Source organism: Theobroma cacao, chromosome 9, assembly GCF_000208745.1.
Source record: "Theobroma cacao cultivar B97-61/B2 chromosome 9, Criollo_cocoa_genome_V2, whole genome shotgun sequence".
Classification (NCBI taxonomy): domain Eukaryota; kingdom Viridiplantae; phylum Streptophyta; class Magnoliopsida; order Malvales; family Malvaceae; genus Theobroma; species Theobroma cacao.
Window position 1 is genome coordinate 36,445,768 of NC_030858.1, and position 17,123 is coordinate 36,462,890.

Sequence of the window (17,123 nt, forward strand, 5' to 3'; positions counted from 1 at the left end):
AAACCAGGAAAAATACATATGCACCAAAATTTAACATGATTATTTTATGCAACTTACACAACAGTGTGAATCTCAACCTTTTTTCGCACAAGACATGGATGGCAGTCCTAAGTGCTCTCTGGAAGAATATTTTCTTGCTTATTCTTCGAATGGACATTTTGTCGAAATGTGGGTGATTTGATGATTTGCAGAAAGGACTCTATGTTTCTTCTTAGTGATGCAACGTTGTAATAACAGTAATGCAAAGAAGAAACCGACATGAGAAAGAAGTTACCATAAAGGATAATTTCACAGAGAAATTAGTTTATCATGTCAGATAACAGATCCCATAACTTCACACACAAACATAGACAAATCTGTAAACAAGCCCATGCAAACAAAAACCAAAGACATAGCTTAAGATCAAAAACCCAAAATATATATGAAACAACATAAATTCTACCAATCTTTTTTTCTTCCATAGATGATGACGATGATGATGATGATGAGACAAGTTCCTCACTGAACCTTGGAATTTCACCATCAATTATTTAGTTTCTGATGTTGGAGCTTTTGTAAGCGAGTCAAGGTGATCAAAGGAACATGCGACTTTATGTCAACTATCTCTCATTAACGCTGTTGTGATAAGTACTGGAAGAAGCTGAAGCTTCAAGATCAGCTTTAAGCTGCTGTCTATCAAGAACGATTTGAAACTTAGCTATAAGAGGTGATTAGTATTAGAAGAGTTGAGACCTGATAAATTATCTGTCCAATTATTTCCTCCCCAGTACTGATTATTCTCCGAAACACCCAACAGTTGTCTTGATAGATTTAGCCCTTGGTTATTTTCCATTTTCACTGGAGCTGTCTGAGAAGCCCTAGAGCTCGAACTCATGGAACGAAGAAGCTGGCTTTCTCCGACCATGGAAGATGATGCTTCCATACCCTCACTTTGAAATTGATATAAACCATTAGCTGGCTCAAAGAAAGGAAACTGCTGATGATGAGTTCCTTCTGCTGAAAAAATAGCACTGCTCATGCCTGAGTTAGTTCCTATCTGAAACCCCATACCAGCTTGCCCACTAGCACCAGTACTTGTTGCCCCTATCTGCCCTTGAATTCCAGCAAAGTTTAAGCCAATATTTCCCAAACCATACTGAGAAAAATTTTGTAAAGAAGCCATGAAGGGTAAATGAGGTGTCTGCCGTGGCAAATGGCCAGTAATTTCAGAAGGAATATTACCAGCACTTGTTGAATTTGAATTACCAACTTGCTTCTCTGCAGAAGCGGAGGATTTGGAGCTACTGCTTTTGTTTTTCTTGTTTCTTCTGCATCCTCCGCCTACTGGAACACTCCTAAGGGCACCCCCTCTAGTCCAATACCGCCGACATGTCTTGCAAAAGTGGCGCGGCTGTGAGAGGCTATAGTTATTGAAATAGCAAAACTTGGTGTTGGTGGACTGACATCTTGGACACTTCAAGGCAACTTCCGGCTGTGGAATCTTGGCTAGCCTGGCTCGATCAGCCATGGAACCAGGCCTAATGGAGCCAGCACCAGCTCCAACATGATGAGGAGGTGGAGGAAGCTGAGGATTTTCACTCCCAGTCCCTTGTTGAATATGATTAGTCTGCTGCAAAAATATAGATAATCCAAAGTAAATTGTTTATAACTGTAAAGAAGAAAATATTTGGTATATTCAGGAAAAGATCACAAAGGAATAGGAATATCTATCTTTTTAATCTGCTTTATTTTGGGTGCAGAAGCTGTGGATAGAAATTGATGATGAAGAGGAAAAAAAAGAAAAAAAAAAAACCCTTACCTGCTGCCAGTTGGGAGGATCTAAATAGACTGGAACAGATGAGAAAACCATGGTTAATTTTTTTGCTCTCTTTTTTCTTTTATAAAGGTTGATGGGTTCTTTAGGAAAATTAAGGTGGAGAATCACACTAAGGGAATACCGGAGGCCAAGAAAGCAAAGAGAAAAGAGAATTAAAGAGAGGAGGGAGAAGGAAAGATAGAGAGGGGGGAGGAGGTGGTGGGAGAGGGCTTTTGTTTATTTTGCTCTTATTCTTTCATTCTCTCATCTCTCCTTTTTGTTTTTATTATATTTTTAGGGTTTTGAGTGGGCGAAGTTTTTCTTCGCCCATAAGCTTTCTTTCTTTGATGCCGAGGACTGTTCTCAGTCTTAATGCTCCAAAGAAGAGTTCATGCATGGGAGACAGAGAAGAGAGAGTGTGTGACCATAAAACACCATAGCAAGAATTTATCACCCTTTTGCCATTATGGTGGGATTAATCAAAAGTAGCCTTTAGCCACCCATTTCCCCATATGACGTTAACACACACTCTCTCTCACTCTCACTCTCTCTAAATATATATATATATATATATATATACCATGAGTTTTATGTTGTATTTTTATTTAGAGAAGAGAGATTCGATACTTAATTCTTTAAGCAGGAAATATATATGCCCGTAAAAGCTTTTTAGGGCTATAATTTTACTTTTCTTAAACTATAGATATTGCAAAATGTCCTACTCTTCGGTTACAGTTTGTATATTCTCGAGCTCCCCATGAACTTCCCCTTTTCCTTGAATACATGATCATCTTTTCAATTGAAAGCCTTAATTATGTATTGGTGTTTTCCTTTTGGCCAGCGCTTATATATTATTAAATTTGAGATAACATAATCACTCATAAGTACCAAACCAAAGCCATTTCCTCAGCCCTCTTTAAGCTGTAGGTGGGCTAGCTAGGAGCTACTCCTGATGGGTTGAATCTTTTCCTCGAGGCCTACCATCTTCGAACTTCATTAGACATAAAACATCTCTTATGAATATTTTCAAAAAAAGAATTGCCTGAGAATAAGCTTTGCATCTTTTTTTATGAACCAGGAATTTGCATGGTTGCGTTTGGTTCCATTGTCATCCATTAATCCTGTCTTTTGTTTTTAAGAGCAAATAGAGAATTTCATTAATAGATTGAAAGGGGTGGAGGATCCATCCGTAAAAGATTAAGAATTCAGAAAAGTCACATGAACAGTTAAGAGACAAGAATGCATAGAGATCTTTTGGGTGAAATATCTCCATTTTTATTATAATCTGTCAATCATTGAGTTTGATTTTTTTTTTTAAAATGTGTAAAATGAATATCCTAATTTCTACACTTGTAAATTTAATTTCAATTAGATTGTATATGAATTTCATTCTCAAAGGAACACAATGTTTATTGGTACTTATTGAATACCACTTTTAGAATCACTCATAATAATTGATGAGCAGGAATTTATCTCAGTCTTCGTTAATATGCATGCATTGTATAAAGTATATATACAAAAGCTTAGATACCCTATTTGTAGTTTTTCATGAATTAAGAACAGTTATTATAGTTGGTTAACCTTGCTAGTGGACAAGTTACTTTTTAATTCCTTTTCAGCTCTCTTGACTTTGTTTTTGGGGTTAGCTTGCCTTCAATTAACCTGTTCATTGCATCATTTTCTCAATTACATAGTGGTATAAGATCTTTTCAAGTCAATTAAGCACATCTATGCATGCCTTAACAAATTCACAATAAAGCTATCACTTTCAATTAAAAAAGAAAAGAAAAGAAAAATGGAAGACGATGGGTTCATCCAATCGTCATCAACTGTTGTTTATGCTTCATTAAAAATCTTTGTCTTTAAACTTTAATGCTTAGACCATGCATGCTTTTTCTTAAAAATTTGAGGAACACCAATTTGCAATTTGTCTTTCTCCTCCTTTCCCTTCTTATTCCTATATCCTTTTCCCTGTTGAGTCCCCCTTTTTTTGGATTGAGACAGCATATAGAATACGTGGAGAGAAATTATGGAAATTACTTTGGTTGGATAGAGGGCAGGACAAAGATATGGAAGGAGAAACATGAAGCCATTAGCCATGCATATCTTCTTCGATAAGGAATCTGGCTTCTGTACACAAAAAGAAAACATTACCTGTTCTAGATTCAATGAACTGTGATTTATTTTCTAGATTAATTGAAATTTAAGATTCAAAATTTTTTGTTTTCTTTCTATCTCTCTGTATATATAAATCGATCAATGTATGTCACTATTAAATTCAAGTTTGGATAAAAAATTTAATTATTTTTGTAAATATTAGTAAAATCTAATTGAGGATACATGTCTATTCAAAATTTTCTTAATATATAGTTTTTTTTTTAACTTGGAGGAAGAGGGATTTGAATCTTATTCTTTTAAACAGTGAGATCATGCATCAATTAGTAAGTCAAATATTTGAGTACTTCTAAATATATAGTTTAATTGGCAAGAAAGACTCAAAATAATGAGTTCTCTTTTTTGGGAAGAAAGACAATCATGCAAGATATGATTGTCAGTTGGATTATGTTTTAATACAAGTTAATACCTTAAACATTAGAACACTTTTTATGAACATTCCTTCAAAGTGATATTTTATAGTAAATACAAATAGAAATGATTAATAAATAATTGAGAATGTGCAAATCAAACCTTACTAAAGTATATCATATAACTTTAATAGTAGTGTTTTGGATGCTTGATTTAGTTAACTAATGATAAGGCAGTGTTTTTTCCCTCAGCCAATCAAATATTTGCACTAGATTATTGAAAATGGTACAATATAACGTGATTTACTCAATAACGATGCTCTCAGTGCTTACGTACCAAAATTAGTTACACAATATAAGATTGTCCTACTCGCATGCATATGCACCCAAAAACAAAGTTAATCAAAACAAAGATTGAAATAATTAAGACTCCAAAGTAGGGCATAATTATATATAATGCACATGATGTGTTAGCATAATTTAATTTAGCTAAAGGTTAATAACTCTATATATGCTCTAACAATACTATATTTTTTTTTGTAATGTCACATCGAATCTACAGCTAGATTATCAGTAATCAATGGAAGTATACTTTATGTTTTTAAAAAATATATTTTTCTCCAAGAAAAAGATTGGAAACTTGAATTTAAGTTTTAATTAATATGATATATACCAATGTTGGAAAGTTGGGTAAAGCATCTGACATCATTTCATGAGAAAAGTGGTTAGGTAAAAAAAATTCTTTAATTAGGTTTAAGCCTTACTAGTGGAAAAGGAAAGATACAGCAAAGAAAGCTCTTCCTTAGGGAGGAGGGGACTGAGAAAGACAGAAATAGTCTCAGTATAGTACGTAACTCTATTTTCCAACACCAAGAAAAGAGAACCATTATAGCCATGATCCATCATTATTTGCGTTAGCTTTCTTCTATTTCCCCCAAAATTCTGATACGGCAAGCCATGACCCCACTCCCTCCTTAACGGAGAGAAATCAACTCTTATCATTTTTTTTCCCCTTTATTGATTATCTATTCTTTTTTTTTTTCCTTTTCAATTATTTTTTTGAAGGCTAAATCATTCTTGAACAATGTACATTCCAAGTGAAAGGAAAATGGGCGGCAAGCCTATGGCTTAGAAGCTCTCTTATTATTATTATTTTATCATGTGGCGACAAAGGGGAAAATCAACATCAATCTTTTGTCTTCTTTTTCTCTCGTGAGATGCTAATGGTCGGGATTCCATAGCCACGTCGGCTGAGCGTAGGTCCCATTGCGTAATACACTTTTTCATAACCAAATTCTACGGAATATATACGTTTGATCTGGACGGTGCCGAAAAGCATAATACCAACAACACCGCCACCATCTCTCCCTTAATCAATGCTCCTTCTAGATCTATTAACCCGACACGTGTCTCGCTTAGTGTTCTTTTTGTAATTTTGTATCACGTTTTATCGTTAAGATTTTTAGTACATGAGAAGAAATTAAAAAAAAAAACTTCTTTTCCAGCCTTTCCTATTTTCAGTAAAATTAATGAGAGACTAAAATGGTATATATATTCAACTTTTAGTATATTAATAAACAAATGTTGCACTACCTCTCTATCTATTTTTTGATAAAATATATTTATTATGGTAAAATTAATATTGTATAAAGATAGATAAATTATATTCTTTTTTTCAATTAAATATCAATTTTATTAAATTGATACATAAACAAATCTATAACTGAATCAGTCAAATCGAAAAAGTAAAACTGAATCAGCGAATACTCAAAGAAATTTATTTGGTAATGATAATTAATTTGTTTTAATATGACTCCTCTCATGTTCATTCTTACAAAGTTTAGTTTACTTTTTCTTAAATAATTATCACATTATATCAAGATTTAAGAGTAAATTAAAAAATTTGTGATATGAAAGGGAACAAAAGAATAAACTGAATTCTAAAGTGCATGGCCTAATTAATTAATCAAAGCTTCAAAAGTGCAACGACTATAAACTAAAGAATAGATTAGTATTTACTCAAATATATATATATAAAGGGTAGTGATGAGGCAAACATCTCATATTCTGATTGCTCTACTTCTTGAGTGGGGTTTGTGGTTTATATAAGATATATATATCTCCCACGTGCATGTAGTTTGAAACTTATTTTTTGTTGGCATTATTCAATCTCTTTAAGATCTTTTGCTTTGCATGCATAGCAGGCAGATTTTTATCTCAAAAACGTGGATGAGTTTTCACTTATTTTAACATTAAAAGGTTCATGAGAATGCGAGTTGGTGGCTCTGGAATCTAATTCCCTATCAATTTTTGGACAGAGTACGGCCTTTCGCTCATTTTCATGCCCAAAAGCTACCCCTCCTGTCTCGAGATTTTTAGTTGGAAAGGAAGCAAATTTGCAGCCTTAACACATTCGACTGTCCCCTCCCTCCCCTAATTGCACAACATCTGCCTAAAGAAAAAGTGCAATTCCGCGTATACACATGTAAAGTTTAAATATATATATATATATATACACACATTTATTATCTTGTTATAAATAGATGGCTTTATATGATAGATTAATCAAACCCGTCGGGAATTTGAACCTTACGTATGCTTTTACAATTGAACCAAATGTTTATGGATGTCACCTGCAGACTAACTATGGTTTTGCAGAGAGGAGAAGAGTATAGTTTAACGGGGCCAAGGGTTGGTTTATATGTCCCCAGGTGATGCAAGAAAGGATCCCAGGCTAATTTGTATTGTATGGATCTTTCATTTGATGGAAAATGGTACAACACGAGGAGGTCAACCAGATGAGCAGACATGTGGTTTCCCACTCTTGGAAGACGACAGAGTACCTTGTCTGCTGTCAAAGACTGAATTACATGTGGCTGCGCGTTACATTTTGGATATCGGCCCCTAACAGAAACAGCTCCCGTAACCAAAACTTTACCTCATAATTGCACATGCAATCCTGACACCAATAAGATGCTACACTATCACTTTTACATTGCTTCCCAGACAAGAGATCAGCGTTCAGCTTAACCAAGGGCAAGACATTGCCTTATAGCTAGCAGAAATTTTAGAGGACCAAAACGAAAACCACCGGAAGAGAAGCTAAGCTACATCTCCCATGATCTGTCTGAATCTGTCAATCTGATATCAGCATTCATAAACATCCTTGAAAGAGAGTTCAAGGCGGTTAGATTCTGTTCTTTCAGGGGTTTTGGACATATTATCATAGGTAAAGCCTGGTCAAAAGAAAAGAATCGGTAATATTGACCAGCTTTAGATCCTTTGTTTTCTTTCGTTCCCTGTTAGAAAGGTGAGGCTTCTGCCCAGTGTTGGCATCATCTGGTTGAAGTTCAAGCCTGTTAGGCAAAAATAATTGTCCGTGGAGTAAGGCCCCCAAGCTTTAATACAGCTGGTGCCTGGTGATACTTGCAGAAAAGACGTTTCCAACTCCAATTATACTAGTATAAGTTTATTCCAGGAGAATTCACGGCTAACTTAAGCCAAAAACGTGCTCATTCGTTCAATTCATTCATTGGATTACATAACAAAAAGTTATTCCATCATTCCTTGCCACGTCCTCCAGTCTGAATTCGAGTCCAAAATCTTAATGATCTCCCTCATTGAGCTTCTAGTGCCCTGTCCTTTCAAGCTATGATGAGTGGCTCATGGCTATGAAGCAGCCATTTTTGCGTAAATTTAGCCCAAAACTAGCCCATAAAGCCCAAAACTTGTTGAATCATACATTTTATCGGCTGAAATTGAGTATGGAATTCAAACTCCATTCTGCTCCGAAAAGAAAAGGGGGGAATAGAGGAAGGATGCTTTTCCCCACACCCAACAGGAAAAGATAAAGAAGTCTCAGCTTTTTGCTTTGTGCTTTTAACATTAATGTTATCAATTACAATAGTGTACTAGATGAGGGCTAGTACTTTGTTTTCCCTCTTTACTTTTTGAGAAGAATAGTCTCTTCTTCTTGGTTTTTTTCAACAAAAAATGAATTTTTTTTCTTATTTAATCTCTAGATATACAACCAGCTAAATTTTTAGAAACCAAACCTTTTATTGAAATTTGTTAACAATTTAGAAAAAGAACCACTTTTCTTATTTTTCCTTGATTTAAACATGAAATAATTTTTTGAAAAATTAAATAGTCAACTATAAAATTAGCCCAAACCTTTTTTTTCATCAATATTTCCAATAATTTATTTTAAATAATACTAGTACTCATTACAATTTGGGGGTATAGAGTTGCATACAAAACCCAAACTAATCATGCAAATTAAGCTTCTAATTAAGATGGTATTACATTTTACTACAAAATTTTTATAAAACTAAAGTAAATAATATATTTGAAAGTTTTAGAGGCTTAAATAGTAAAATATTCCTTAAACTATGGTTTTTTTTTCAGCTAAATATCTCATCTTTTATTGTACCCAAACAAAATTTTAAATATTGATTTGTATCCAAAAAAGCTTTAAACCTTAATAGAAAATTAATCATTTTCAGATCTAACATCAAATGACATTTTATACTCATTTGACATATAACTTGACTTGTTAATATGATCATGTGGCGATCGACATCATCAAATGATCAAATATATAAGTTGGCCAAGTTTATGCCACATGGGTATAAAATATAATTCATATTAGTTTTGATCGCAATTAATTTTTTATTTTAAGGGTTTTTTTTGTATAAATCAAAGTTTAAACTTTCGTTTAGATACAATAAAATATGAGAGACTTAATTGAAAATTGATAATTTTTCAAGAATTTATTTACTATTTAAGCCACTTTTATACTACTATAATTAATGATTTTCAAGTAGTAAAGTCTAAGGGAAGATTGGAACTACTTAAGAGGGCCCAGCCCAATTAGATTATAAACAAACACAAGCTTCCTCCAGTGGAAAAAATTCATCCCTGTCAAGCTTAAGAATACGAATACGAAAGTACCCCAAACAAGCCTTAACTTCCCGAGGCCATGCATGCATAACAGAAACGAAACTTCGAACCAGTTTGAATAGGGAAAACCCATCTCCATCAAACACGGTCGCCACCTCAAAAAAGTTACTTAACATACAGAGAACATTCTCGAAAACTCCAAACTACATTAACAGACTATCATCTTTCTTCGTTTTCCTTTTTTGCTTTGAGTCTCTGCAGTAAGAGTTTTACGATGGCTGGCAAAGGTAAGGGATGGGCAATCGGGATCGATCTGGGGACTACCTACTCGTGCGTAGGCGTTTGGCAACATGATCGTGTGGAGATTATTGCTAATGATCAGGGGAACAGAACGACACCGTCTTACGTGGCTTTCACGGATAGTGAGCGTTTGATTGGCGATGCTGCTAAGAACCAGGTCGCCATGAATCCTACCAACACTGTCTTTGGTGAGGAGGTGTTCTCTTTTTTCTTTTAATCCCATGTTTCCAGTTTAATGTTGTTGTAAGATAACATAAAATGATTTGAATGTATTCTGTATTCATTAATGTGTAATGTCACGTACATTACTTTTCATGCATGGATTTTTACGTTTACGTGTTTATGTACACGTGATTTAATGTTCTTCTGAAGTTAATATTATCATCTTATAATATTAAGATTGTCTCGGTGATATGATTTTTTGAATTTTATTTTAACAAAATAGTATTTTTCATGTGAAGGAATTGTACAAATTAATCTCCAAATCGAATATTTGATTGGGAGTAAATATGTTGTCAACTTTGTTGTTTGATAGTATGAAGTAATTATTAAGTTATAACATTAATTGTTTCTAATCATATAATACCAGATGCAAAGCGGTTGATTGGGAGGAGGTTTAACGACGCTTCCGTCCAAAGCGACATCAAGTTGTGGCCGTTCAAGGTTTCCCCCGGCGCCGGTGACAAGCCGATGATTACAGTCACTTACAAAGGTGAAGAGAAGCAATTTGCTGCGGAGGAAGTGTCCTCGATGGTCCTCATGAAGATGAAAGAGACAGCGGAGGCGTATCTGGGTTCAACAGTGAAGAATGGCGTTGTCACCGTCCCTGCATACTTCAATGACTCACAGCGTCAAGCCACGAAGGATGCTGGCGTCATAGCAGGGCTCAATGTCATGCGGATCATCAATGAACCGACCGCTGCTGCTATTGCTTACGGACTTGACAAGAAAGCTAGCAGCGTTGGTGAGAAAAATGTGCTCATCTTTGACCTCGGGGGTGGTACTTTCGATGTGTCTCTCCTTACCATCGAAGAGGGTATTTTCGAAGTGAAAGCCACGGCTGGAGATACACACCTTGGAGGGGAAGATTTTGATAACAGGATGGTGAACCATTTTGTGCAGGAGTTCAAGAGGAAGAACAAGAAGGACATTACAGGAAACCCAAGAGCGTTGAGGAGATTGAGAACTTCTTGCGAAAGAGCAAAGAGAACTCTATCTTCCACGGCTCAAACTACTATTGAGATTGATTCTCTGTATGAAGGTATTGATTTCTACTCTACGATTACTCGGGCTAGATTTGAGGAGCTCAACATGGATCTTTTCAGGAAGTGTATGGAGCCGGTTGAGAAATGCTTAAGGGATGCTAAGATGGATAAGAGTACTGTACATGATGTTGTTCTTGTTGGTGGATCTACTAGGATTCCCAAGGTACAACAGCTATTGCAGGATTTCTTTAATGGAAAGGAGCTCTGCAAGAGCATCAACCCTGATGAAGCCGTTGCCTACGGTGCTGCTGTACAAGCTGCCATTTTGAGTGGTGAGGGCAATGAGAAGGTTCAAGATTTGCTTCTTTTGGATGTCACCCCTCTCTCCCTTGGGCTGGAAACTGCCGGTGGAGTCATGACTGTTCTTATTCCAAGGAACACCACGATTCCTACCAAGAAGGAACAAGTTTTCTCCACTTACTCGGATAACCAACCTGGCGTGTTGATTCAGGTCTACGAGGGTGAGAGAACAAGAACAAGGGACAACAACTTGCTTGGTAAATTTGAGCTTTCCGGCATTCCACCAGCTCCTAGGGGCGTGCCTCAAATCACTGTTTGCTTTGACATTGATGCCAATGGCATTTTGAATGTCTCTGCTGAGGACAAAACCACAGGCCAAAAGAACAAGATTACAATCACCAATGACAAGGGCAGGCTGTCCAAGGAAGAGATTGAGAAGATGGTCCAAGAAGCAGAGAAGTATAAATCGGAGGATGAGGAGCACAAGAAGAAAGTGGAGGCTAAGAATGAATTGGAGAATTTTGCATATAACATGAGGAACACGGTCAGGGATGAGAAGATTGATGCTAAGCTCAATCCAGCTGATAAGAAAAATATCGAGGATGCAGTTGAGCAAGCCATCAATTGGCTAGACAGCAATCAGATGGCTGAAGCTGATGAGTTCGAGGATAAGATGAAGGAGCTTGAAAGCATTTGCAACCCTATCATTGCCAAAATGTACCAAGGTGCTGCTGCTGAAGCGGGTGGTGGAACGGGCGATGATGCAGCTCCAGCTCGGGGAAGTGGAGCTGGCCCCAAGATTGAGGAGGTTGATTAAGAATGAAATATAAACAGGTCATATACAGCTGGATTCTAAGAAATCTTGATTCGGATCTTCAGGATAATAAAAATTTGGGGCCATATTTCGATTTTGTTTTTGGATTTTCTTTTTCTGAACTAGGTGGATTTAGAACTTAGATTACACTTTTAATTGATGTTCTCTTGAGATGAAAGTATTTGCTAACTTACCTTGCTAATGGAAAGGTTTTTGCTCTGTTTTCCTGTGTTTATATGAGGATTTCCTTGTTTTTAAGGTTGAGATAATTTTAGCCAATTTCTTTTCCAAGTCACAGCACCGCGCTGCTATTCAAGTGCATGGACATAAAGTAGACAAGGACACTCACTACTGACAGTTAGATGTTCTTCATAAGAATATACAGAGGGGAAGTAGCTAATTTTATTAGTCACAAGCTGAATGCAATTCAAGTATTGGAAAAGTTCAAAGGCTGACAATAAGAAAACAGAGTAACATGAATTAATACTTCGCAAAAGAGCTGTTTCTGACCCTGTTCTCCTGTCATTTGTTCTATACAGATACGGTAGTTTAGCAAAATGAAAACAGAAAGGAACTTGATGGAGCTCGATGCAATCATTTCACACATATGCAAAGCAACACGCCAAGGCTTTGTGCTACAAATCAAAGTGAGCTCCATGACATGATTTTCTACTTGTATCCATCATGTAGAGAACTCTTTCTGATATAGATTATTTATTGGTACTCCTCGCAATGATGGAGAATTAATTTAAGCTACATAAAAATTTTATTTAAAATCAACTTTCCAAAACTTTCATCAGCAACCTCAAAACAATCCAATTAGGTAATGATACATCATTGTTCTCTATCTAGCTAACAACCAATACACTTCTTCCTCTGCTAAACCACCAGAAGTGATGAACTTGAAGAATGATACATAAATTTAACATTCTTCTTACAAAAAAAAAGAACAAAACTCACACTACTTCCTTCCCCTGTTAAGCCTCTGCAGGTGGTAATTGATGCTGCCCCAGGGCTTTCTGTTCCTGTTACTCTGCAAGTAAGTAAACAATATGTTTTTGTAAGTCATGATGAATGAATAGCATAGAGAAAAGTATTCAATGTAACAAGGTAAAGTTAAGTATAAGGACTTTTTTTTTCCTCGTTCTTCAAAACACATGAAGAAAGGATGAGGATAAGTACTCCAGAGTTGGGGGTCAAGATGGGAATGATGATGTAAAGTAATTGAGGAGTTCCGGATTGGGGCCATTATAGATGTAACTAAAAGTCTAAAACCAGAATTACATACCTGGGCATCCATACAGGCACTCAAAAGGTCCTTCTGCCGAACACATTTATCGTCATTATTCTTGTTAAGGGACAAGCAATTGAGAAAAGATATCATTTCTTTCATGCAAGGTTTTGAGAGGGTGCCAAATTTCTTTGGGTTTATATAAAGTCCACCAGCTTTCTTGCCCATTCTTTATGACTTAATCTACATGAACAGAACAAAAGAAATACAATGTTACATCCACTTCCTTTTAGTTCAACTCTAGGTCAAACGAAACTGGTTGACAGTAAAGTCGCAAAAGCAGACATAAGACTGCTGAAACATACAATTCCTTAACAGTGGGATAAGCATGAGAGCAATAATTCACATGAACTACTTCAGATACTAATGACTTTAGCAACTAAATTCCTCCAGTTACCAGAATACTTGGCATGGTCCAGTGATAGTCCATACACAGATAAAATATGAGAGATTCACCAAGTCAACCTTGCCAAGCACAACAAGATCCTTTCAAACTGATGTTCTCAATCACACAACTTAATGCAGTTGGCTTTGGACAACGAAGAATAAATTCCTCTTCTGAAAATGTAACAGAATTCTGACTTGACTATAAAATTTAAACAAATGCAATCTTCTAATGCATGAAAGAGTATGTCTAGCTCTACCGAATTACTATCAACTGCTAACCTTCTGCTTACTAATTCCCCCACTACCCTCTTTTCAATCTCTTTAAAACATTGTCAATATACCCAACAACCGCATGAATACTTTCAGTGCTAAAATTCACACACATGCAACATTAACTCAAACCAAAATCTCAGTTTAGGGTGTTCATAAAGATCGCAGTAAAGCGCAACGTGCAAAATGCTGTAGATTTGGCACTTCCTTTCACAATAAATACTGAAAATGCATATTACTGTTTCTAAATTCTTGTACATTATATTTTTTTTATTAAACTATTTACATTCACTAACAGTATAGTTAGAATTCAGAACTGATCAGCCAGCTCCAAAACAACCATGCAGTCTTAACCCAAAACTTTTAACTATATCGTAAGCTCGTATAACTGATAGAAAATCGTCAAAATGCTCAAAGATCACTAGTTTGCTCTCCTGATATCCCCAAAGAATAACTCTAAACAATCAATCAATCAATCAATTAACAAATGCATTCAATATTGCATGCGAACAAAAGGGAGCAAGAACAACAACTACCCATCTACCATCCGCCTTCGGAAAAGGAAATTTTCAAATAAACAACGATTAACTCAATCAGATAACTATCATCAAATTAATTTCTAAAGATGAACTTTCCTTTGAACCTTTAAATATAAACGAAAAATACAGAGAAATAATAAGGAGAAAATAAACACGGGGACCCACCGGATCGGCAACCTTCAATGGCAAAGAAGTTGAAGAGAAAAACGGACCGGTCGGCCTCTAGGGCTTTGCTTCTTTACCTTTTTCCTTTTTCTCCGCCGTTGTTCAATGAAAACCGGGTGGGTCGGATCCTCATGCAGCTCAAAGAAAATGAAGGTCTGGGCCATCTATTCGGGCTGTGTTCAGCGATATTTATTTTGCATAAGCCCAGGTCTCAAAACAAGAACCACATGGGCCTGAAGTGGACCGTTTTGACAAATAAAAATAAATAATTTAATATTAACACAATGTAAAATAAAAATATTACATTGCTACAATTGAATATTGTCATGATGATTTTAATAACCAATTGGAATATTTAGAAAATAATGTGTTAAAAATACTCTACATTATTCAAAAAATTTAAATAAGTTATTATTTTATAATTATGTTCAATGAAATTCTTATATTTTTATTTTCGATCAAATTAACTCTTAACTCTAATAATTGATAGTCAAAATACCGTTTCTCAATTTTTATATTAACGTGGTGCTGACGTAAATGATAAAAATGTCATATAATCATATCATAATATCACATTAGTATATTATATAATTATTTATTACGACATATCAACATATCACATCAAATATTACGTGATATAAAATGAAAATTAACATTTTGATTAATAAAAATTAGTTAACCATTAATCATAATTATGTATTTAACTCAAAATAAAAATATATTAATTGAAAGTAATAAAAAAATAAGAATCTGTTTGTTTTGACTAAAAATGTTTTCTAGAAACAATTTTCAACACTCAATGGTGTTTGGTAACTTAAAAACATTTTCACTTTATAAAAGATTTTATGGGTCAATGGAAAAAAGGCATGTTGACCTCGTAAATTGTCTTACGTCTTCAAGCAATGTAAAACAATTTTCTATTTATAAATAATCAAATGTTATATTTAGTTAATCAAATGTTATATTTAAAATTTCTATTTAAATGTAAAACAATTTTAAATTGAGTTGTGCATTTATCTTGTTATGTTTGGTGCCTTCTTCTATTTATAAATAATCTATCAACAACAACCCTTTATCTGATTTCTAAATTATTGTTTTTTTGGTTAAAATTGGGGTTGATAGAAGTGATATGTTTGTGGCCTGGTGGTAGTCTTCACGGTTACTGCTCTGCTTTTTGCTGCCACGATACCTCTGTTTTTGTCTTTAATGGGTTGTTATTTTTTCTTGTCCCCTAATTTGTGGTGTAATTTCCAGCATCTCTGTTTTTCTTTTTCATTATGTTTCAACCATGTCTGTTGGCTTTTATTGTTGTTCCTTTGCTTAATAACTTTATAGATTCAAATTGAATTAAGATTGTTAGGCACAGTTTGCTATTGTGCGTGGTTCAGTTGGATGAGGTTTTACATTGCTAATAAGTTTATGTAAGATGATTAATTATATTATCAGTAGGTTTTATTATTTTAGATAATATTTATAAGATGTTCGTTGGATATTTGTAGGATGTTTTTAGTTATATATGTAGTATGAATTTATAAGATGATTAATGATATGTTTTATTATTAATGTAGAATGTTTTTATCATGTAAGATTATTAATTTTGATTCATATATAAATTTTTATATATTTTATTATTATATCATATTTTTAATATTGAAAATTAAGTTTTAAATGTTATATACAATTATTGGATATTAATATTTTTAGACCTTTAAAGATGTTAGAGGGTTGGTATTTATATAATTTTTACAATTTTAGTGATGGCAAATATTTTTCAAATGATGATACAAATAACGAAAAATGTTTTTAACAAATTATTCAAATAACGAAAAATATTCAAATTTTCTATTAAATATTTAACTAAAAAATTTTTTCTTTTCGTAACTTATTTTACAATTACGAAACAAACCTGAAACCTTTTTAAATATTATACCAAACTATGGTATCTTCCTTAAGAATGACTTCGACCAATCAAGCTTTCAAATGATAGAAAATATTTTATTCCCATTTAATTCTTTTCATAATTTTATGTTATTATTTTAAGATCCTAACTCGCATCCCCTCTTGTACATTTTCTTGTTCTCTCTCTATTCGAAGTTAAGACTCTCTAACCTGTCTTATCATTATATATTATGCTTAATAATTCAATTTATCTTTTCCTTTTTGAAGGGGTTTCTTCCCACCGTACGTGTGTGAAATTAGATCAATCAATGATAATATCCGGTCTCAAAAAGATCATACATCATCTTATTTGCATTTGAGTGCCATGAACGTGACCATTTTGCCTTTGGATTTTTTCCTTTTTTTTTTTTGTTATCACCCTCGACCCCCATTCATTCATGATAATGATTTGTTTGTTTTCTTTTGCATTGAAACCCAACTTTATACTGTTTATTTTTCACAATTATTTGTGTAATGAACATTCAAATATCTGTACTACCTAAACTATGCTAGCAGGGATTACATCCATAGTATCAATCATCCATTAAACATATAATATTATAATTATTATCATAGTTATCGTAATTGTACTAATTATAAATTAAATCACTAAAATACAATATCATTAGTTTACGAAATTTTAGTATATACATATCTCTTTATTTTTCTTGTAACATTCATAATTCAAAATT

General features: G+C 34.2%; 3 protein-coding genes across 5 annotated transcripts; 1 reads left to right on the top strand and 2 right to left on the bottom strand.

Annotated features, from left to right (window-relative positions):
- LOC18590711 (dof zinc finger protein DOF2.2) lies at positions 260-2,206 on the bottom strand. 2 transcript variants are annotated; one of them, XM_007016389.2, is made up of 2 exons: positions 1,799-2,206; positions 260-1,606 (listed from the first exon to the last, which is right to left on the bottom strand). In XM_007016389.2, exons 1-2 carry the CDS (start codon positions 1,847-1,849, stop codon positions 698-700), a joined length of 960 nt encoding a protein of 319 aa, XP_007016451.2. In that variant the 5' UTR covers positions 1,850-2,206; the 3' UTR covers positions 260-697. The 2 variants fall into 2 exon arrangements, with proteins under 2 accessions (XP_007016451.2, XP_007016450.2); XM_007016388.2 differs by having other exon boundaries at positions 260-1,609; positions 1,799-2,205.
- Positions 9,497-12,005, top strand: LOC18590712 (heat shock cognate 70 kDa protein 2). Of its 2 annotated transcripts, XM_018127011.1 has the most exons (3): positions 9,497-9,710; positions 10,112-11,076; positions 11,467-12,005. In XM_018127011.1, the coding sequence occupies exons 1-3, from the start codon at positions 9,497-9,499 to the stop codon at positions 11,842-11,844; spliced, it is 1,557 nt and encodes a 518-aa protein (XP_017982500.1). In that variant the 3' UTR covers positions 11,845-12,005. The 2 variants fall into 2 exon arrangements, with proteins under 2 accessions (XP_017982500.1, XP_017982499.1); XM_018127010.1 differs by having other exon boundaries at positions 10,112-12,005.
- On the bottom strand, positions 12,575-14,625 carry LOC18590713. The gene is made up of 3 exons (XM_007016391.2): positions 14,494-14,625; positions 13,130-13,315; positions 12,575-12,874 (listed from the first exon to the last, which is right to left on the bottom strand). Exons 2-3 carry the CDS (start codon positions 13,298-13,300, stop codon positions 12,803-12,805), a joined length of 243 nt encoding a protein of 80 aa, XP_007016453.2. The 5' UTR covers positions 13,301-13,315; positions 14,494-14,625; the 3' UTR covers positions 12,575-12,802.